Below are 22,487 nucleotides of genomic sequence, written 5' to 3' on the forward strand. Positions count from 1 at the left end.
ACGCAAAAAATAAAAAAAATAATGTGATGCACAGAGATATTTTATAGTTTTTCCAAATAAAAACTTGTCAGAATGGGCTGACAATTGCTTGTACATACCTCACTAAGTTTGGCTTCTTTAAGGCTCATTTGAAAGTCTTCGATGGCTCTGTGAACCCCTTTGTGGTTCTCTAAATGTGTTTCCACACTTGGCAAATCAGATCCCCAATCCCCGCGATCCAATTGCACCTTCACAGGAAGACAAAACAATTCAGAATTGGTCTCAAATGTCTAAATCGCAAATATCAAAAGGTACAGAATTATACAAACATTATAGTGAACAGGTCTCTTGTAAAATATAATTTTTATCTCAATGACGAAACCTGTATAAATAAGGATAAATAAATCAAATCAACAGTCTGACCCCAGAGCTTTGCTAAGTCCTCACCTGCATCTCCTCCACCCAGTTGATCAGGTCTTGCACAAAGTTTATGTTGACCTCATCCTCGGTCATGTTGGGGTCCACTAGCAAGGACTTGCACAGGGGCTTGCGGATCTGCATTTGTTTGAGGTGCTGGAGGTCTCCCGGGGCCATACCCACTCCTCCGCCCCCCATGTAGGCCTGCACCAAGCCGGGCTGCATGCCGCCGTGGGTCATGGCGGGACTCAGGGCAGGGGTGAGGCCCGGGGTAAGGATGGAGGTGAAGGTGGAACCAGGGGTTCCCAGGCCTCCAGGGGTGAGGCTGGAGTTGAGGTTGGAGGAGGAGAAGCCTGAGTTGAGACTCTGACTGATGCCTGAGATCATCATCGTGGTCTGTTGGGTGGTTAGGGTGCGTCCTTGTCTGTACACAGAGGAACACTCTGCCCTCAGGCCCAGCAGGTCGTCACGGAGCTTGGATACCCTAGATCATACACACAACACACAATGACATGTTTATTCATATAGTTCATGATTTATCATTTATCAGTTTACATGAGGTTCTTATCATTCTCATAAACACATGTGTAATTCCCTACACTATTTTGCAATCAATATTTCACTACAAATGTTTCCTTTATGTCTATGTGTTGCGTGATATCTAGAAAAAGCAGTAAGTTTGCACCTTTGAACAAGCTGATCAGAGTAGTAGTACTTCCCATCCAGTAGAATCTGGATATCTACCACCTGCTGTCTCAGCAGGTTTTCACATTCCAGAAGGTGCCCAGCGGTCTCTGCCTCGTTCTGGAACTGGACCCCAGACTCTAGCCTCTTAGCATCCTGAGAAAAAATGTAAATGTCCAAACTGTTGTTGATGTACTTTTCTATTACAAAGTTCAATAACAATATTGATATAAACAAATAAAGACACAACATTTGCCTCAACAAATAAACATAAGTAAAAGCAGGACCTGGAGTATTCTGAGGTTTTGTGGTAAACATTCCAATGTGCTACTTACAGATTGCAGAGCTGCTCTTGCTAATGCTAGTTTGTCCTCTCCATTGACACAGTCCCGCTGGACCCTGTTGGCAATCTGCTGCAACATTTCAAGCCTAAAAGACAAAAACGTTTAGTCAATTTACATTAATATTGTACAGAAGTAATTTTACCACATAAACAAAAAATATGTGGTAATGCAGTGCCATCAGAGTTCCACTTGAAATTGCATCTGTAGAAAGAAAATCAACAAGAGAAAAAGCTCTGACAGCCCTGACTTCTAATGGTTAACCTCACCTTGATCCATACAAAGAGTTGTTGTTATTGAGAAACACTGGAAAGGCTGGGGTGCTGGAGAGCAGTGGCTCCATGGCTGGTCCTGAGAGGTTCTCAGAGGAACCCAGGCTGGTCAGAGTGCTGTTGCTAACTGATGAGACACTGCTGTATCCCATGTTATATGCCATGTTGCTGTGCATGGTAGAAGCATATATAGGACTATACTGAGCCACTCAGAGAACAACACTAGCCAGCTAATTTCTCTTCCATCTAAGACAGGAACATCAGCACAGACTCAACCCCAACGATATGCGGCACACACACAGGTCCACCTGGCACGGAGTGTTTTTGTCTCCCCTTTTTTATAGGCCTGTACGTGTCCTCACAGAAACCTACCCTTAAAGAATATTTTGCCCTAGGCCATAGAAGCTCATGGCATTCTTGCACAATCCATTACAGGTTCAGACAGTAACAGTTGATGGTAACAGGAGTCGTCAGGCATTTTGGATTGAAACGTTGTCTTTTTTGTGTGTCTGAATAAATCAACTTGGGAGCATACCAGAGATGCAGACATTCCTTTTTCTATTTAACAGGGGATGTAACAGGGGATGTGGCACATACTACTGGGCTTCTATTAGTCTGCATAGCCAACAATTATCTACATAATATCACACAACATTACCAGATATCAACAAGCCAGGTGATTTCCAACATTTGGTATTTGGTATTTTATTAGGATCCCCATTAGCTGTTGCAAAAACATAAATAGTCCCTGCAGTCCAAGAATGATAGATGCAAGATGACATGATAAGAGGACAATATTTGCCTGTGACTGTGTCAGACTGTAAGCTTATAAACAAACTGATGTTGACAAAAAATAAGGTGCACACCCACCATCAGCACTTAAAATCAAAAGTACCTAAAAACAAAAACATCACTGAATAGCTTGAGCTGATAAGCTAGGCATGGACTCACACCACAATTAATGCCCACAAACCTGACAAGAGATATGACAGTATTTTAGAAATACAGAGAAACGAGAAAGATGCGTGAATTTTACAACACCTCAGTTTGAAGAACTCAGCAGTTAACCAAACCACAAAATGTAAACGTGTAAAGACTATGTAATTTAGTGAACCTCGGAAGAATCCAATTACTGCACATCCTTAAACAGAAGTATGACACAAAAGTCTAATAATAAAAAGGGTGACTTGAATCACGAGCACTCACCATTGACACTGAAACCAATCATTAATTACCATTTTGCATAGTCATTGCAATTAGGCAATCGGATCAAATCTTCAATCTTAGTTAGCTCTGACTTATTGCAGTCATGTAAGTACGGGATCAGTATTATAAATCACAGTAGTGTGTGTTACTCCTGCAGTATGAGAAGGTTGATCCTTCATACCTATCCACCTCAGGCCTCAGGCTCTTCTCTCTCTCCAGCATGGCCACGATCAGCTTGCCCCATTCCTTCTCCACATCGTTGGGGTGATATCCCTGAGGAAGCTGGATACGACCAAACTCCATCCACACCTGTCCCCCAACACACGCACAGCAACGTCTTAGTGAAGTTCATTGTAGTCTGCTGGTTAAGAAAGAACAAACGAGTGTACGTCGCGGTAGCATACCTCAAGCATTTTGTAAAGATGCTTGATTTTGCTCTTCTCGGTTTCTTTCAGGGGGATTTCATTCTCTTTAAACTGCAAGTACTGTGTATAAAGTGCCTGTAAAAAATAAAAATAAAATTTTAAAAATCAATGTTAACATAGAAAAATATCAAAGAAATATAGAATCAATACATTTTGAATAAGCTATTAAAAATGTATCTGATCTCAGTGTGTATACTCACACTCGTCTGCTTTGAAATGGCTGTACCACACAGAGCTCCTGTAGTCTTAGCAGCTGTGGACTATTTGAGGTAAACGGAGAATCTCTCTGATACCCGTCAATATCGCTTTAATATTTAATGAGAGACGCTACTTATGGGCCATTTGAAGCCTCAGAGAGCTTGGGTTCTTAGCCTCGGGCTTTCAGAGCCAAGCACTATAAACTGATATCCAACTGACTGAAAACCAACCAGACAAACACTTCACACATTGGATGCTATTTGGAGGTTCATTCTTGATCAAACTAGGGCTCTTTCTACCATTCAATATGTCTGAAAATTCAAGCTGCATTTGATCTGTAATCAAATTGTATTTTTGCCTTACCTTGAGTTCCACTGGGTTGTTAGGGAACGCTCTGTCTGACATCACTGCCACATTGTGTTTGAGCCACTGGCTCAGGTAATTCACCATGTTCTGGTACTCTACCCATTTTATATCAACATCCTGTCAAGAAAAAAAATAGATTATTAAACATATCAGTTTTCATACTTACATTGGCTCATCCATTTTCTAAATGGACCAAGTTCTTGGTGTAGAGCGTATCGTGTTGTTCAAGCAATACATATTAGATCTATAGGGCATCTGCAAATATTGGCATTGTACAACGTGCAAAACAACAGGTTGTCATAATTTTGCTTTAAATAGTTGGTGCTATACAAACTAATCTACAACAAGAAGTACAGATGTAGGAACTTAATTTGATCAACCTGTTGCAGGAGAACTTTCCTGCAACGTGTAGTGTATTTGAGGTTTAAAAATGCTTCTGAAATTTGTCATTTCCACTTTGAAATTTCATACTTGATTTTTGCTTAGAAAAAATGTATTAACCCCTACAAAATGTCCATTAATTATAATCCACATAATAATTCACATTTACTGTGGCTGCAGGATTTTCCTGCTGTAGCAAACTGGCTCAAATTAAGATCCTACATCTGCAGTTAAGGTTCTCTGCTGTGGTTACTAGAGTACACACAGTTTAGCATTCTTCCATAGCCTCTAAACAACATTTACACAATGTTCTGGGAGGGGTTCCAGCATCTAAATACTCCCTTTAAGCATCCAGCTCAAGCTTTCAGATTTATTTGCCTCAACAAAGCCAGATGGAATAAAATGCCTTTTCTTAAATATATGAGTGATGCAATGGAATGCATATTATATAACATCCGTGCCCAATCACAACCGTAAATCAAGAATCACAGTCGAGAACCAAATCAAGAATAAAGTCAAGAATGTATGCCAGGCCTCCCGAGTGGCGCAGCGGTCTAAGGCACTGCATAGCGGTGCTAGAGGCGTCACTATAGATCCGGGTTTGATCCCGGGCTGTGTCACAGCCGGCCGCGACTGGGAGACCCATGAGACGGCGCATAATTGGACAAGCGTTGTCCGGGTTAGGGGAGGGTTTGGCCGGCAGGGATGTCCCTGTCCCATCGGGCTCTAGCGACTCCTTGTGGCGGTCGGGCACATGCACACTGACTTCGGTCGCCAGCTGTACGGTGTTTCCTCCGACTCATTGGTGCGGCTGGCTTCCGGGTTAATGCGAGCAGCGTGTCAAGAAGCAGCGATGGGACAAGACTGTAACTACCAATTGGATATCACAAAATTGGGGAGAAAGGGGGGTATAAAAGGTACCCAAAAATAAAGATATATAAATAAATAAATGTATGTCAAAGTTATGACAAAATATTTATAACTGGTGTGAATTCAAAGGATGTAAGTGTAAAATATACTGTACATCCAGTGGTGAAGTCCCATGGTGATAATCAAAGAGCATAGAGACTGCAGTCAATGGTTACAAAGATAGAAGTCAACCCATGTTGACAATAGGACATTGTTGATTTGTATTGAGATGTTGATTTTGCCTTCATCATACAGTATTTGAAATATAAAATGCTCTTCTCAACTCTACTCACATAGGACATTTAAGTGCACCGTACAATAATCTGTTCATCATGTACTTACATTTGCATTGATACCGTCAACACCATCAGGTACTTTAGGGAAGACATCATACAGAGTGGAGACGTATGTGATGACTGACTTCTCATCAGGAGTCTGCACATCCACGTCTGGTGAGAAAAGGTGAAATAAGACCCAATACACAATGTGATCGTTGTAAGGTACATGATTTAAGGGAGTGTTTATAATCATAATTAATACAATGTTTGATTTAAATCTCATGTATCCCATTCACATGTTGTGTCTTTTTCATTTAGTGTCACGACTTCTACCGAAGTCGTTGCCTCTCCTTGTTCGGGCGGTGTTCGGCGGTCGACGTCACCGGTCTTCTAGCCATCATCGATCCATTTTTCATTTTCCATTGCTTTTGTCTTGTCTTCCCACACACCTGTTTTCAATCCCATCCATTACCTCTTGTGTATTTAACCCTCTGTTTCCCCTCATGTCTTTGTCAGGGATTGTTTTATGTCAACTGTTGTTTATTGATGTATAGGTGTGCGACGGGTCCCCGTACCCATGTTGATTTTTTACGTATGTACATTGTTCGTGTTTGGAGCATTGTTAAATGGACATTTATTAAAAGTCTCCATTACACTCAGTTTAACTCTCCTGCGCCTGACTTCCCTGCCACCTATACACACGGCTCTGACATTTAGTAAAGCATCGTCCATATAATGAAACAAATAACAGTCAGTAAATTAAGCTGTGCTTAGAAGAGATCTCCTCCCTCTGGTAATAATGCATTGCATTTCTTCCAGCTGATTTACAGTAGGAGAGATGTGTCTTGGAGAATGTTTACCTGATGTGTCAAAAAAAACATTAGAGAAAAGCATGTGGATAAACAGAATAACTCACCCTCAGGGTCCAGTAGTCTGGCCACCCCAAGCCGTTCAGCCACACCAAAGGCCTGTTCTAAGTTTGACCGGCTAGTCTGGGCCGACACTCTGGCCATATCCACCAGGTCAGGCCTGCAATGGAAGAGGAAATACCAGTGGAAGCTCATTAAGATTGCCTGCTTTCTGTTTATTGAAATGTTAATATGAGGAGACAGGGTACATATGTATTATTTTGGCAAATAATCATTTAGGGTGGTTTGCATTGTTATGTTTTGGGTTATTTCAGCGGTTTCAGCACACACTATACTTCTTGAATAGTTTTGTTTAATTACCTAGGAACAAGCATTTTTGTTTGGAGGAAAGTTTTAGTGTGATGACGAGCAAATGTAAAATAAGCCTGTAACATAATGTAATATAAGCCTGTAATATAATGCAATACAAGCCTGTAACATAATGTAATATAAGCCTGTAACATAATGTAATATAAGCCTGCAAAATAATGTAATATAAGCATGTAACATAATGCAATATAATCCTTTAACATAATGTAATATACAGTAAGCCTGTAACATAATGTAATATAAGCCTGTAACATCATGTAATATAAGCCTGTAACATCATGTAATATAAGCCTGTAACATCATGTAATATAAGCCTGTAACATCATGCAATATAAGCCTGTAACATCATGTAATATAAGCCGGTAACATAATGTAATATAAGCATGTAACATAATGCAATATAATCCTTTAACATAATGTAATATACAGTAAGCCGGTAACATAATGTAATATAAGCCTGTAACATCATGTAATATAAACCTGTAACATAATGTAATATAAGCCTGTAACGGAATGTAATATAAGTTAAATAAATCTGTTTTTGCTCAAGAGACAAGGACAGTCAAGCCAACCCAACATAGGTCATTGGTTAAGTAAAACAGTTCCACATGACCCACACATACATCAATAACTTGTGTCCATTGAACTTAAGAATGATTGGACAGCAAAAAATGATGTGACATTGACCATAACAAACAAAAGGGAGAGAAAAAGGAGACATACGTCTTCATCTACTAGTCAACCTAGTTCATCTTATTTTAGGTCAGTCCAACAAGGTAGAGCAGTATTTCTCATCCCTGGTCTTCCAGGACCCCAACAGTACACCTGACCCTGGACAAGCACACCTCATTTAACTTGTCAACTAATCATCAAGCTATCAATGAGTTGAATGAGGTGTGTTTGTACAGGGCTACAACAAAAATGTGTTCTGCTGGGGGTACTGGAGGACTAGGGTTGGGAAACACTGACGTAGAGTGTACTGGGTCATACTGAAATCTGATCATGTCTAACTGAAAAGCCAACAGCCCCCTAATGACTAGTCAAAACCACTAAGTGCTGCCTCATTGGAATGATGAGGTCCAAGATTCAAAATGTGGTGGTGAACCGCAGACATGATTCAGCAAGACACAGCAAGTCAACAGAGGAGGAAAATAGTTATGTTATGTATCTTGTTTTTGTTATACACTGGGAATATACTCCTAAAGTGATATTACAGTTAAACCCTAATGAACGACAAAATTGTTTTTAATAACCATTAAAAAAGCATTGTAGAGCATTCAAGAAAGTCACTGTTCTGGAATTTCTTTTTCAAATAAAATATAGGGATTGGTGATCCAGGGGTCTCTATTTCAGATACAGGTTCTGTACCTCAAGTGTTACCTGTATTTGTGAATGATGGTGTTACCTGTATTTGTGAATGATGGTGTTACCTGTATTTGTGAATGATGGTGTTACCTGTATTTGTGAATGATGGCGTTACCTGTATTTGTGAATGATGGCGTTACCTGTATTTGTGAATGATGGCGTTACCTGTATTTGTGAATGATGGCGTTACCTGTATTTGTGAATGATGGTGTTACCTGTATTTGTGAATGATGGTGTTACCTGTATTTGTGAATGATGGCGTTACCTGTATTTGTGAATGATGGCGTTACCTGTATTTGTGAATGATGGCGTTACCTGTATTTGTGAATGATGGCGTTACCTGTATTTGTGAATGATGGTGTTACCTGTATTTGTGAATGATGGCGTTACCTGTATTTGTGAATGATGGTGTTACCTGTATTTGTGAATGATGGCGTTAGCTGTATTTGTGAATGATGGTGTTACCTGTATTTGTGAATGATGGCGTTAGCTGTATTTGTGAATGATGGTGTTACCTGTATTTGTGAATGATGGCGTTAGCTGTATTTGTGAATGATGGTGTTACCTGTATTTATGAATGATGGTGTTACCTGTATTTGTGAATGATGGCGTTACCTGTATTTGTGAATGATGGTGTTACCTGTATTTATGAATGATGGTGTTACCTGTATTTGTGAATGATGGTGTTACCTGTATTTGTGAATGATGGCGTTAGCTGTATTTGTGAATGATGGTGTTACCTGTATTTGTGAATGATGGCGTTACCTGTATTTGTGAATGATGGTGTTACCTGTATTTATGAATGATGGCGTTACCTGTATTTGTGAATGATGGCGTTACCTGTATTTGTGAATGATGGTGTTACCTGTATTTGTGAATGATGGTGTTACCTGTATTTGTGAATGATGGCGTTAGCTGTATTTGTGAATGATGGTGTTACCTGTATTTGTGAATGATGGCGTTACCTGTATTTGTGAATGATGGTGTTACCTGTATTTATGAATGATGGCGTTACCTGTATTTGTGAATGATGGCGTTACCTGTATTTGTGAATGATGGCGTTACCTGTATTTGTGAATGATGGCGTTGAAAAGCCTCCCGTCCCTCCAGGAGGTGGTGAAGTTGTTACAGCGTACGCCCACGTAGCCCTCGGTCATCTGCTGGGACCACATCAGCAGACGCTCCTTGGCTGTCATGTCCTCCGACTCCCCGCAGACATGGATCTCCGAGATCTGGAGAGGAACAACATAAACAAGTTATTACAGCTGTTAGTGTCATTACACCTACAGCACAGATGTAGGATCTTCATTTGAGCCAGTTTGTTACAGCAGGAAAATAATCCAGCAGCAACAGCAGATGTGAACTATTATGTGGATTATAATTAATGGAAGGATTTTGTAGCAGTTGGTCGATTTTTCGTAAGTGAAAATCAAATCTAAAATGTATAAGTGGAAATTACAAACTTCAGAAGCCTTTGTTAAACCTCAAATACACTGCACGTTTTACATTTCCTGCATTGAAGGAATGTTCTCCTGCGACAGGGTGATCAAATGAAGATCCTACATCTGTACCATCAAACACCTAAATTACCATCAAACATATGGGTGAAACAGACCAAATAATACTTCAGGGACATTTTTCAGATGTCAGGAACAGCATTTCTAGAGTCACACGTAGAATAACTAATAACAACATTAATTTCCTAACACACATGATCATGTGCTGAATGAATAAAAACACATGATAAATGTCTGCACCAAATTCAAGACAGACACCTCCATATTTCCTTATTTGGTTGTAAAATGTAAAATTGGCAGTGTCGACATACTAATAAATAAGCCATTCGTTGGCACATGTTAAAGAGTGTGATGAACTCCAACCAAACACATTCCCCTGTTGCTTCAACTCAGTTGACATGAGGTAGCAATTCCATGTATCTGGAGCTGGAAGAACAACATGATCACCTCTGACCTTGACAACAGGAAGCGACCTTTGAACGACTCCTGCTGTGTTGTCATGTTTCATGTTTTGCTAGACAATGTTGACCTAGTTACACTTTCAGAATCTGGTGGATGAGCTAGAAAAGACGGACATTGAAACTAAGGTTGAGAGAAATGATGATGAGTCCTTTAAACAGGTCAACATTCACAAGGCGGTTTACCAGGACGTGTACTCAAAGCATGCGCTGACCAACTGGCAAGTGTCTTTACTGATATTTTTAACCTATCCCTGACCGGGTCGTTAATAGCTACATGTTTCAAGCAGACCAACATAGTCCCTGTGTCCAAGAACGCAAAAGTAACCTGCCTAAATGACTACAGACCCGTAGCACTCATGTTTGTAGCCATGTTGAGCTTTGAAAGGTTGGTCATGGCTCACATCAACACCATCATCACGGAAACCCTAGACCCACGCAAATTGACATACCGCCCAAACAGATCCACAGATGACGCAATCTCTATTGCACTCCATACGGCTCTTTCCCACCTGGACAAAACACCAACGTGAGAATGCTGTTCATTAACTACAGCTCAGCGTTCAACACCATAGCTCATCACTAAGCTACGGACCCTGGGACTGAACATCTCCCTCTGCATCTGGACCCTGGACTTCCTGACGGGCCGCCCCCAGGTGGTAAGGGTAGGCGACAACACACGCTGATCCTCAACACGGGGGCCCCTCAGGGGTGCGTGCCTAGTTCCCTCCTGTACTCCCTGTTCACCCACAAATGCGTGGCCAAGCACGACTCCAACACCATCATTAAGTTTGCCGATGACACAAGGGTGGTAGGCCTGATCACTGACAACGATGAGACAGTCTATAGGGAAGAGGTCAGACACCTGGCAGTGTGGTGCCAGGACAACAACCAGCATCCGATCACAAGGCGCTACAGAGGGTAGTGTGTACGACTCAGTACATCACTGGGGCAAAGCTTCCTGGCATCCAGGACCTCTATAACAGGCGGTGTCAGAGGAAGGCCCTAACAATTGTCAAAGACTCCAGCTACCCTAGTCAAAGACTCCAGTCACCCTAGTCAAAGACTCCAGCCACCCTAGTCAAAGACTCCAGCCACCCTAGTCAAAGACTCCAGCCACCCTTGTCAAAGACTCCAGCCACCCTAGTCAAAGACTCCAGCCACCCTAGTCAAAGACTCCAGCCACCCTTGTCAAAGACTCCAGCCACCCTAGTCAAAGACTCCAGCCACCCTAGTCAAAGACTCCAGCCACCCTAGTCAAAGACTCCAGCCACCCTAGTCAAAGACTCCAGCCACCCTTGTCAAAGACTCCAGCCACCCTTGTCAAAGACTCCAGCCACCCTTGTCAAAGACTCCAGCCACCCTAGTCAAAGACTCCAGCCACCCTTGTCAAAGACTCCAGCCACCCTAGTCAAAGACTCCAGCCACCCTAGTCAAAGACTGTTCTGAGTGCTGCCGCACGGCAAGCGGTACCGGAGCGCCAAGCATAGGTCCAAAAGGCACCTTAACAGCTTCTAAAGCCAAGCCATAAGATTTCTGAACAGTTAATCAAATGGCTACCAGGACTATTTACACTGCTGCTACTCACTGTTTATCATCTATGCATAGTCACTTTACCCCTACCTACAAGTGCATATTACCTCAAATACCTTGACTAACCTGTACCACATTGACTCGGTACTGGTACCCCCTGTATATAACCTCGTTATTGTTATTTTATTGTGTTACTTTATTGTGTTACTTCCTGACTGATGTCTTGAGATGTTACTTTTTTTCACTTGAGTTTATTTAGTAAATATTTTCTTAACTGTTATTTTTCTTAAAATTGCATTGTTGGTTAAGGGCTTGTAAGTAAGCATTTCACGGTAAGGTCCACACCTATTGTATAAATCAAATAAAATTTGCTAATGTGAGATATCGTAGCAGTCTTGTTCAGTAGATTTGGGGGCATGCTAAAATGATAATATTCACTGCATTTGGAAAGTATTCAGAGCATTTGACTCTTTCCACATTTTGTTACAATATATTTTTATTCTAAAATGGATTCAATTGTTAGTCCCACTCATCAATCTACACACAATACCCCATAATGATGAAGCAAAAACAGTTTTATATTTTTATTTTCAAAAGTATAAAACCATTTATTTTATTTTATTATATCACATCATATCACATCATCATATCACATCATATTACATAAGTATTCAAACCCCTTTACTCAGTACCTTGTTGAAGCACCTTTGGCAGTGATTACAGCTTTGAGTCTTCTTGGGTATGATGACACGAGCTTGGCCCACCTGTATTTGGGGAGTTTCTCCTATTCGTCTTCGCAGATCCTCTCAAGCTCTGTCAAGTTGGATGGGGAGCGTCAATGCACAGCTATTTTCAAGTCTCTCCACAGATGTTCGATCGTGTTCAAGTCCGGGCTCTGGCTGGGCCACTCAAGGCCATTCAGCGACTTGTCCCGAAGCCACTCCTGCGCAGTCTTGGCTGTGTGCTTGGTCATTGTCTTGTTGGAAGGTGAACCTTCGCCTCAGTCTGAGGTCCTGAGCTCTCAAAGATCTCTCTGTGCTTCATTCATCTTTCCCTCGAGCCTGACAAGTCACCCAGTCCCTGCCGCTGAAAAACATCCCCACAGCATGATTCTGCAGCCACCATGCTTCACCGTAGGGATGGTGCCAGGCCAAAGGATTCAATCTTGGTTTCATCAGACCAGAGAATCTTGTTTCTCATGGTCTGAGAGTCTTTAGGTACCTGTTGGCAAACTCTAAGTAGGCTGTCATGTGCCTTTTACTGAGGAGTGGCTTCCGTCTGGCCACTCTACCATAAAAGCCTTATTGGTGGAGTGATGCAGAGATGGTCCTTCTGGAAGGTTCTCCCATCTCCACAGAGGATCTCTGGAGCTCTGTCAGAGTAACCATCGGGTTCTTGGTCACCTCCCTGATCAAGGCCCTTCTCCCCCGATTAGTCAGTTTGGCCGGACAGCCAGCTCTAGGAAGAGTCTTGGTGGTTGCAAACTTCTTCCATTTAAGAATGATTGAGGACACTGTTCTTGGGGACCTTCAATGCTACAGAAATGTTTTGGTTCCTTTCCCCAGATCTGTGCCTCGACACAATCCTGACTTGGAGCTCTACGGACAATTCATTCGACCTTATGGCTTGGTTTTTGCTCTGACATGCACTGTCAACTGTGGGACCTTCTATAGACAGGTGTGTGCCTTTCCAAATAATGTCCAATCAATTGAATTTACCCCAGGTGGACTCCAAACAAGTTGTAGAAACATCTCAAGGATGATCAATGGAAACAGGATGCACCTGAGCTCAATTTCGAGTCTCATAGCAAAGGGTCTGAATACTTATGTAAATAAGGTATTTCTGTTTTATATTTGTAATACATTTATTTTTGCTTTGTCATTATGGGGAATTGACTTGCCTAGTTAAATAAAATAATGTTTAAAAAATTGTGCGTAGTTTGATGAGGACAAAATGTGTAAATTGTTTAAAGGATCAACATGACACAAGGTTGTTAGACTTTGGTATACTTAGAATTACGTCACGGAAAACAGTGGTCTCGCCGCAATAAGATGCTTCCTCTGGGATTTACATTTTAGTCATTCAGCAGACACTCTTATCCAGACAGACTTACAGTTAGTGTATTCATCTTAAGATAGCTAGGAGAGACATATACATATCACAATCGTAGCAAGTACATTTTCCCTCAGAGTAGTTATCAGCAGCCAGTGCTAGTGGTAGAATACTTTTCTTCTATTTTTCTTTTGTGTGGGAGGGGTGGGGGTGCACCGTGGGATATTTTCCTTTAGAATCTGAAAACTGGGAAATTGAGTAGCAAACGATAGACATTGATATAAGCTGTGTCTGAGAAGTAAGGAGTGGGCGAGTTGCATGGACCTCAGTAATCATAACATCAACATTTCAAGGAGAATCAAAGAACAAATAACCTTTCCAAATGCCAGCTGTTTATCACTGAAGTATACTACATCGCTAAAATCCAATCATTTGACAGCAAACACATTGTATACATAAATAAAAGATGCATGATTTTTCCATAAAACCAGGATCAAACCAGTTTAGAACATGGTTTGTCATAAGTGGTAGAACCCTAGTAGCCAAACTCGAGCTGAGGTGAGGCTCACCAGAAACACTGCTGAGTGAAATATCTTGTGAAGAGAAACAAGTTTAGTTAACTACATAGAGCTTTGTAATTATCTCTGTGTTCATGTGTTGTGGCTTTGTATGATGTACAGTGTATATAACAGCTCTACATCACAGCATGTGATGATGTCAGTTATGCTGTTATTTGACTCAAAGGGATTCTTACACGATGTCATAGTGTAAATATAGTTGTCTTCTGGATGGTTTTAGAGAGCAAATGGTGGTTAGCAGTCTGCCAGTACAGTATAGGGAAAGATAGTGGCGTTAAGCCAAATCACACATCAACTCAAACACTGTCTCCATGCAACACCACTGCAATGGAACAACACTTCACAGAATAATGAAAACATACGAAAGCATCTGTACAGATGTAGGACCTTAATTTGAGCCAGGTTGCTACAGCAGGAAAATAATCCTGCAGCTGCAGGAAATGCAAATTATTATCTGGATTATCATTAATTGACATTTTTGTAGGGGCTTATACATTTTTCGTTAGGGCAAATCAAGTCTGAAATTTCAAAGTGGAAATGACAAAACTTCAGAAACCTCAAATACACTACAAGTTTGCATTTCCTGCTGAGCAGGAATCAGAGAGGTTAGGGGGGCTGACATAATCGATATCCACTGTGCCCTGGGAACAGTGGGTTTACTGCCTTGCTCAGCAGAAAGACAGATTTTTACCTTGTCAGCTCAGGATTTGATCCAGCAACCTTTAAATTACTGGCCCAACGCTCTAACCACTAGGCTACCTACCCCTGAAAGGAGGGAAATATGAGAAATGATTCACACTGACAAGTAGCATCAGTGACGAAAGGAAAACATATTACGTTTTTTTAAACTGTATTGTTTACATGTTGATTGTATTTTAATGTCAGCCTACAAGGAAGATAGGCCATGTGGAGATGTTCATATTGAAACATCTCTTATTGTTTGATAAGATTAGTACAGATTTCTCAGGGTACCCGGACCCAATTTTGGGAACCACAGTGCTAACCTCTATCTCTGCTTGCATCCTCTCTCTCTCTGTCTCCTCTGCTTCCTCCTCCCTCAGCCTCACCACTGAGCACCACATGCCCAATTCACTGTCTGTCTCAGCAGCCTACTCTCTTTTTTATGTAGCAGATTTTTTGCTGCCACTCCGTTTAACGTTAGCTTCTTCCTTCAGCCTTCTAACTGGCTAAGAAATACAAGCTAGGGCCCTTCAACGCAGAAGTCTCTGCCGGCAGCTAGCCACCTGACTGACATATCTACAGTATGAGCGACATTTTCCAGTTGTGCACTCACCCTCCACAAATCATTTTTTTGGGGAGGGGATGTCTGTAGACACGGCAGGAGTCACGGGACGGTTTTAAAACTGCCTTTTGTCCGGCATGTCGCAAACACACTATCAGCAGCGTCTCAAGTTGCCTATTGAGCCGACAGTGAGCTGGGTAGTTGGTAGAATGGTGAATGTGCTGCTAAAAAAGCAAAAAATCAAGGGGATGCAGGCGAACATAACGAACAAACCAGTCTTCATGATTCCACTCGTTCACAAAGAGCCAGACGTGATTAGAACTGTCAGATAAAGAAGATAAGCGCTCTGAGCTATGATCACCACTGGGAGCGATATTTACAGTTGAAGTTGGGAGTTTACATACACCTCAGCCAAATACATTTAAACTCAGTTTTTCACAATAGAGAGTAGAGAGAATGATTTGCTTCAGCTTTTATTTCTTTCATCACATTCAGTGGGTCAGAAGTTTACATACACTCAATTAGTATTTGGTGGCATTGCCTTTAAATTGTTTATATTGGGTCAAACATTTCGGGTAGCCTTCCACAAGCTTCCCACAATAAGTTGGGTGAATTTTGGCCCATTCCTCCTGACAGAGTTGATGTAACTGAGTCAGGTTTATAGGCCTCCTTGCTCACACACACTTTTTCAGTTCTGCCCACAAATGTTCTATGGGATTGAGGTCAGAGCTTTGTGATGGCCACTCCAATACCTTAACTTTGTTGTCCTTTAGCAATTTTGCAAGTATGCTTGGGGTCATTGTCCATTTGGAAGACCCATTTGTGACCAAGCTTTAACTTCCTGACTGATGTCTTGAGGTGTTGCTTCAATATATCCACATAACTTTCCTACCTCATGATGCCATCTATTTTGTGAAGTGCACCAGTCTCTTCTGAAGCAAAGCACCCCGACAACATGATGCTGCCACCTTCGTTCTTCACGGTTGGGATGGTGTTTTTCGGCTTGCAAGCCTCACACTTTTTCCTCTAAACATAATGATCGTCATTATGGCCAAACGGTTAAATTTTTGTTTCATCAGACCAGAGGACTTTTCTCCATGTGCAGTTGCAAACCATAGCAGCATACCACCCTGCATACCACTGCTGGCTTGCTTCTGAAGCTAAGCAGGGTTGGTCCTGGTCAGTCCCTGGATGGGAGACCAGATGCTGCTGGAAGTGGTATTGGAGGGCCAGTAGGAGGCACTCTTTCCTCTGGTCTAAAAAAATATCCCAATGCCCCAGGGCAGTGATTGGGGACACTGCCCTGTGTGTAGGGTGCCGTCTTTCGGATGGGACGTTAAATGGGTGTCCTGACTCTCTGAGGTCATTAAAGATCCCATGGCACTTATCGTAAGAGTAGGGGTGTTAACCCCGGTGTCCTGGCTAAATTCCCAATCTGGCCCTCAAACCATCATGGTCACCTAATAATCCCCAGTTTACAATTGGCTCAATCATCCCCCTCCTCTCCCCTGTAACTATTCCCCAGGTCGTTGCTGCAAATGAGAACGTGTTCTCAGTCAACTTACCTGGTAAAATAACGGTAAAATAAAAAATAGTCTGGCTTTTTTATGGCGGTTTTGGAGCAGTGGCTTCTTCCTTTTCGCACCAAAGTACGTTCATCTCTAGGAGACAGAATGCGTCTCCTTCCTGAGCGGATGATGGCTACGTGGTCCCATGGTATTTATACTTGCATACTATTGTTTGTACAGATGAACGTGGTACCTTCAACCATTTGGAAATTAACCAGACTTGTGGAGGTCTACAATTTTTTTTCTGAGGACTTGTCTGATTTCTTATGATTTTCCCATGATGTCAAGCAAAGAGGCACTGAGTTTGAAGGTAGGTGTAACGGAATTCCTCCTCCTCTTCATCCGAAGAGGAGGAGCAGGGATTCGACCAAAACGCAGCGTTGTGAAATGACATTATATTTATTTAAACAAGACAAAAAACGAACGATACTTGATACTAAACAAAATAACAAAACGAATGAAGACTGACCTGAACGTAAGAACTTACATGTAACGAAGAACGCACGAACAGAAAAAACCGACTACACAAAAGAACGAACGTACAAACAAACCGAGACAGTCCCGTGTGGCGCGACAAACACAGACACAGGAGACAACCACCCACAACAATCAATGTGAAAACACCTACCTTAATATGGCTCTCAATCAGAGGAAATGAAAACCACCTGCCTCTAATTGAGAGCCATATCAGGTCACCCTTTAACAAACATAGAAACACATAGCATAGACTACCCACCCAAACTCACGCCCTGACCGTCAAACACATACAAAATAACAGAAAACCGGTCAGGAACGTGACAGTAGGCCTTGAAATACATCCACAGGTACACACACCTCCAATTGACTCAAATTATGTCAATTAGCCTATCAGAAGCTTCTAAAGTCATGACATAATTTTCTGGAATATTCCAAGCTGTTTAAAGGCATAGTCAACTTAGTGATGTAAACTTCTGACCCACTGGAATTGTGATACAATTAATTATAACTGAAATAATCTGTCTGTAAACAATTGTTGGAAAAATTACTTGTGTTATGCACAAAGTAGATGTCCTAACTGACTTGCCAAAACTATAGTTTGTTAACAATAAATGTGTGGAGTGGTTGAAAAATGAGTTTTAATGACTCCAACCTAAGTGTATGTAAACTTCCGACTTCAACTGTACATGCTGACCCGTAACAGATACAAAATATATATTTAAATGTTTTTCAAATTTGAAAACATTACTGAGGTCCAGACCTCATAGTTACAGCCATTGTTACAATAGCTGGCTACTGATACGCTAGCACATGACATTTTGGTCCACACATATTGGCTGGCTATAAATAGCTTGCACTTGGTTTACCTCTTGCTGGGCGGATGTACACTTGGCAGACACTTGGAGAGACTCCAGATATTCTGGAGAGAGGGACCATCTTCCAGAGCAGGTGTGGACCCTCCTCCTCTTGTGAACCTGAGTGCTCCATATGATTTCGGGGAGCTCTTCTAGGTTCTCTGATCTGTCATTGTCTCCTCTCAGGGTTTGGAGCATATTCTCCATGGCGCCGAATGTCACTGCCCGCGTCAACTGCTTATGTGACAGCTTCTTTTCCAGCAGGCTGTCCTTAGGAGCGATACTCCTGGAGGTCTTGGTGATGCCATGGAGAATTGCCTCTTGGTCTGTCTGGTGTGCTGAAATTTGTCCCGATAGCGATGCTAACTTATTCCCAAGAGGAACTTTGGGGACCTCCCCAACATACAGCCTTTTGCTGGGTGTCTCCCCTTCTGGTGCTCCCTCCATCCCAACCTGGCTCTCCCTGATGCCCATGCCTGCTTCATGCTGGAGCTCTACCCTCCTGGGGATATCCTCCTTACTCTGGACGCTCTCTCCCCCTCTGCTCTGGAGGGATTCCGGACGCTGAAACTCCCCCAATTTCCTCTTCTTCTTCCTCTGAAAGTAGCGCCGGCCGCGTAGCTCTTTGGACTCGGGGCTGAGCGGAGCTTTGGTGTGGTCCACATAACATTCCTCCTTGGGGCCCCTCACACAGCCACACACGTTGCCCATGACTGTCAGACATGCATTCCCTTTCTATAAACTGTGTTTAGTTCCTTCTAACTGTAGTTTTCACGCCGGGATTCCGCTAGTGAACTTAACTTGATCTAGAGCTCTGTTATTCCACTGAGAGGCAGCCATAGTTCTCCTCCAAGGGGGCGGAGAGGAGGTGATGGCAGGCAGCCTGGCAACAGACCCAAACACCCCTCCCCTTCACACAGAGATGGGTCTGTCCTTATGCCTGCCTGTCTGCCTGTCGCAGACTCCCAGAAGAACACAGCTGAGATGTCCCAGGCACTTCCTTCCGTCACTCCTCTCTTCCGTCACTCCTCTCTCTGTCACCGCTCTCCTCTCAACTGCTCTGCTCTTAGGAATCCTCTAAGTCTCTGAAACGTTTCCTTTGCCCGGCTAATCCAACACAAACACATAAACGCACCACCGGAGAGGTAGAGGCACTGCCACGTCCTAAATGATTCTACCTCACAGCTGACAGACAGACAAACAGCCCTGCTTCCTGTTTCAGGGTGTCCTCCTCATCTGAAGTGTAAACACAGCCCCCTCTGGGTGTGCTTTCACTGCAATTTCCCACTATGGTCGTGACCGACTTTGAAAACTACTGCCTTATGCATTACTGCCCCACAGTTGCAAGAAGTGACATGGCTCCTTGCCTCCCACGCATAGGCTACTTTCTGTCCCTAACACTAAAACTGAAACTAAATCATATAAAAAACAAATAGAAATGTTGTTATATAACTTTAAATAAAAACGAGTAAATTCGATTTTGAAAACTAATGGAAACTAAACTGAATTTTGTCAAATGTGGCTGTTTATAACAGGGCTGCCTGTCTGACGGGGTCAGCGAGGGAGAGCAGCAGGACAAGATCAGCTGGCTGTCGGGTGTCTGCTCTGCCGGCTAATGGCCACTGATTACACCATATGGGAAAACTTTGCTCAGCAAGTTGGCCTTCCCTGATAGGCAGTACTAAGCAGAGAGAATCTATGGGCTTCTAAATAGGAGCTTTTAAAATAACAGGATAGCATGGGTCAACAAAAGCAGTCGATGCAAATACTGGCAACTAACAAAGCCCTACCACTTTGTCTATTAATCAGACTGTATACAATCACAAAGCCAGAAGTGGGGCTTGAGTCCAATGGTTTAAACAAACACTATTATCCAGCCAGACCATTGCCACCCCACCCCAGTTCAACTGAGGGCAAATACAGAATACACTTAGCACAGGAAGTGACTTGTGTACACTATACGACCTATGGAACACACATAATGATTAGATTACATGTAATTGTATATGTGAATTGTGTAGAATGTACTGTCCATGAAAAGCATATAAAGCTTGTGATTTTTGTTTAATATATTCAACACAATTTGGGACAGATAGTTAAATTGGCAAGACCTCAGGAAGAGCGTTTATTGAAATAGTAGACATCATTTCTTTGCATAGTACAACTAAAAAGAAGTGTCCCACCATGCTCTGACACTATTCTGACGGCAGTGACATCTCCCATGAAGTTTCCAGAACTAGGTCCTGCAGTTTAAAGACTGTATACCTGGCTGGCTACAGTACATTCAAAATACACAGTACACTGCACAAAAGCAAAACTACTTCATAAACCATAACACAAGAGCAGCCTATCTTTACTTTCATGGAAAATCTGCTTTCTATATTAATATATATAAACTGAACAAAAATATGAACGCAACAACGCAACAAGTGTTGGTCCCATGTTTCATGAGCTGAAATAAAAGATCCCAGAAATGTTCCACAGCCACAAAAAGCTTATTTCCTTCAAATGTCGTGCACAAATTTGTTTACATCTCTGTTAGTGAGCATTTATCATTCGCCAAGATAATCCATCAACCTGACAGGTGTGGCATATCAAGAAGCTGAGTAAACAGCATGATCATTACACAGGTTCACCTTGTGCTGGGGACAATAAAAGACCACTATAAAATGTGACGTTTTTTCACACAACACAATGTCACAGATTAAAGGGAGCGTGCAGTCTGGTATGCAGACTAAAAGAATGTCCACCAGAGCTGTTTTCAGAGAATTTAATGTTAATTTCTCTCCAATAAGCCACCTCCAATGTCCTTTTAGAGAATTTGGCAGTACGTCCAACCGGCCTCACAACCGCAGACCACGTGTATGGCGTCGTGTGGGCGAGTGGTTTGCTGATGTCAACGTTGTGAACAGAGTGCCCCATGGTGGTGGTGAGGTTATGGTATGGGCAGGCATAAGATACGGACTACGAACACAATTGTATTTTAACGATGGCAATTTGAATGCACAGAAATACCGTGACCAGATCATGATGCCCATAGTGAGGCCCATTTTGTTTAAGGTATCTGTGACCAACAGATGCATATCTGTATTCCCAGTCATGTGAAATCCATAGATTAGGGCCTCATTAATTTATTTCAATTGACTGATTTCCTTATATGAACTGTAACTCAGTAAAATCTTTGAAATTTTTGCATGTTGCATTTATATTTTTGTTCAGTATATATATATATATTAAATCCTGTGGTGTTTAAATAATATCTGAGTTTTGGCATACTGTAATTTCTCATTCCGTGCAAACCAATGTGGAAAATATAATTACAGTCTTCCAGCATTGAATAAAGTCTTAAAATACAGACATATATTTCACTGACTCATCTCAGATGTTTGTTTTGCAATGTCATCCTACTTTATCCTTTCATCCTTTTTATTCACCCATCTAACAGGATGTTAGTGCTTCCAGAAAATGGCTGTCTTTAATCTCTTTTTGGATCTTCAGATGACAAAGGGTAGAGAAGGGTGGAAGGATGGAAGAGAGAGAGATGTGTTCATTACATTATGGCAGACTCCATCCTATCACATGTATTATGTCCCCTGGTGAAACAAGTCCAAAGCCTCCATAGATTGGTTTCTGTCAGTGAGATTTGTTTTCGTAACCCTTGGAGACCTTGAATGTCAGTCAGACGACACTGTAGAGACCAAAGAGTAACAATATGATGATGCATCATCATGGCAGTATATGCTGGTCTCACTGCATCGTCTCGGCAGTGTATTCAGGTCTCACTGCATCGTCTCGGCAGTGTATTCAGGTCTCACTGCATCTTCACTGCTGAGAAAATGGAGTGAGACCTGAATACACTGCCGAGACAAGGAAGTGAGACCTGAATACACTGTCGTGACGATGCAGTGAGACCTGAATACACTGCCAAGACGATGAAGTGAGACTTGAATACACTGCCGAGACAATGCAGTGAGAGCTGAATACACTGCCGTGACGATGCAGTTAGACCTGAATACACTGCCGAGACAAGGAAGTGAGACCTGAATACACTGCCGTGACAATGCAGTGAGACCTGAATACACTGCCGTGAAGATGCAGTGATACCTGAATACACTGCCGTGACGATGCAGTGAGACCTGAATACACTG

At 42.1% G+C, this 22,487-nt stretch overlaps 1 protein-coding gene across 23 annotated transcripts in view; it reads right to left on the reverse strand.

Annotated features, from left to right (window-relative positions):
- Positions 1-22,487, reverse strand: part of LOC129828714 (dystonin-like) — a 200,145-nt gene that overhangs the window by 93,481 nt on the left and 84,177 nt on the right. For 21 of the 23 annotated variants that reach the window (XM_055889856.1, XM_055889864.1, XM_055889866.1 and 18 more), the window contains 10 exons: positions 9,125-9,291; positions 6,373-6,485; positions 5,521-5,627; positions 3,886-4,005; positions 3,304-3,399; positions 3,081-3,208; positions 1,416-1,509; positions 1,082-1,236; positions 427-880; positions 99-227 (listed from right to left, as the gene is read on the reverse strand). In XM_055889856.1, the coding sequence (XP_055745831.1) occupies positions 99-227; positions 427-880; positions 1,082-1,236; positions 1,416-1,509; positions 3,081-3,208; positions 3,304-3,399; positions 3,886-4,005; positions 5,521-5,627; positions 6,373-6,485; positions 9,125-9,291 (1,563 nt within the window). Of the gene's footprint in view, positions 1-98; positions 228-426; positions 881-1,081; positions 1,237-1,415; positions 1,510-3,080; positions 3,209-3,303; positions 3,400-3,885; positions 4,006-5,520; positions 5,628-6,372; positions 6,486-8,074; positions 8,088-8,149; positions 8,167-9,124; positions 9,292-22,487 lie in introns of those variants that run through there. The other 2 variants (XM_055889876.1, XM_055889875.1) reach the window with 2 other exon arrangements.

This window comes from Salvelinus fontinalis, chromosome 30 (genome assembly GCF_029448725.1).
Source record: "Salvelinus fontinalis isolate EN_2023a chromosome 30, ASM2944872v1, whole genome shotgun sequence".
Classification (NCBI taxonomy): domain Eukaryota; kingdom Metazoa; phylum Chordata; class Actinopteri; order Salmoniformes; family Salmonidae; genus Salvelinus; species Salvelinus fontinalis.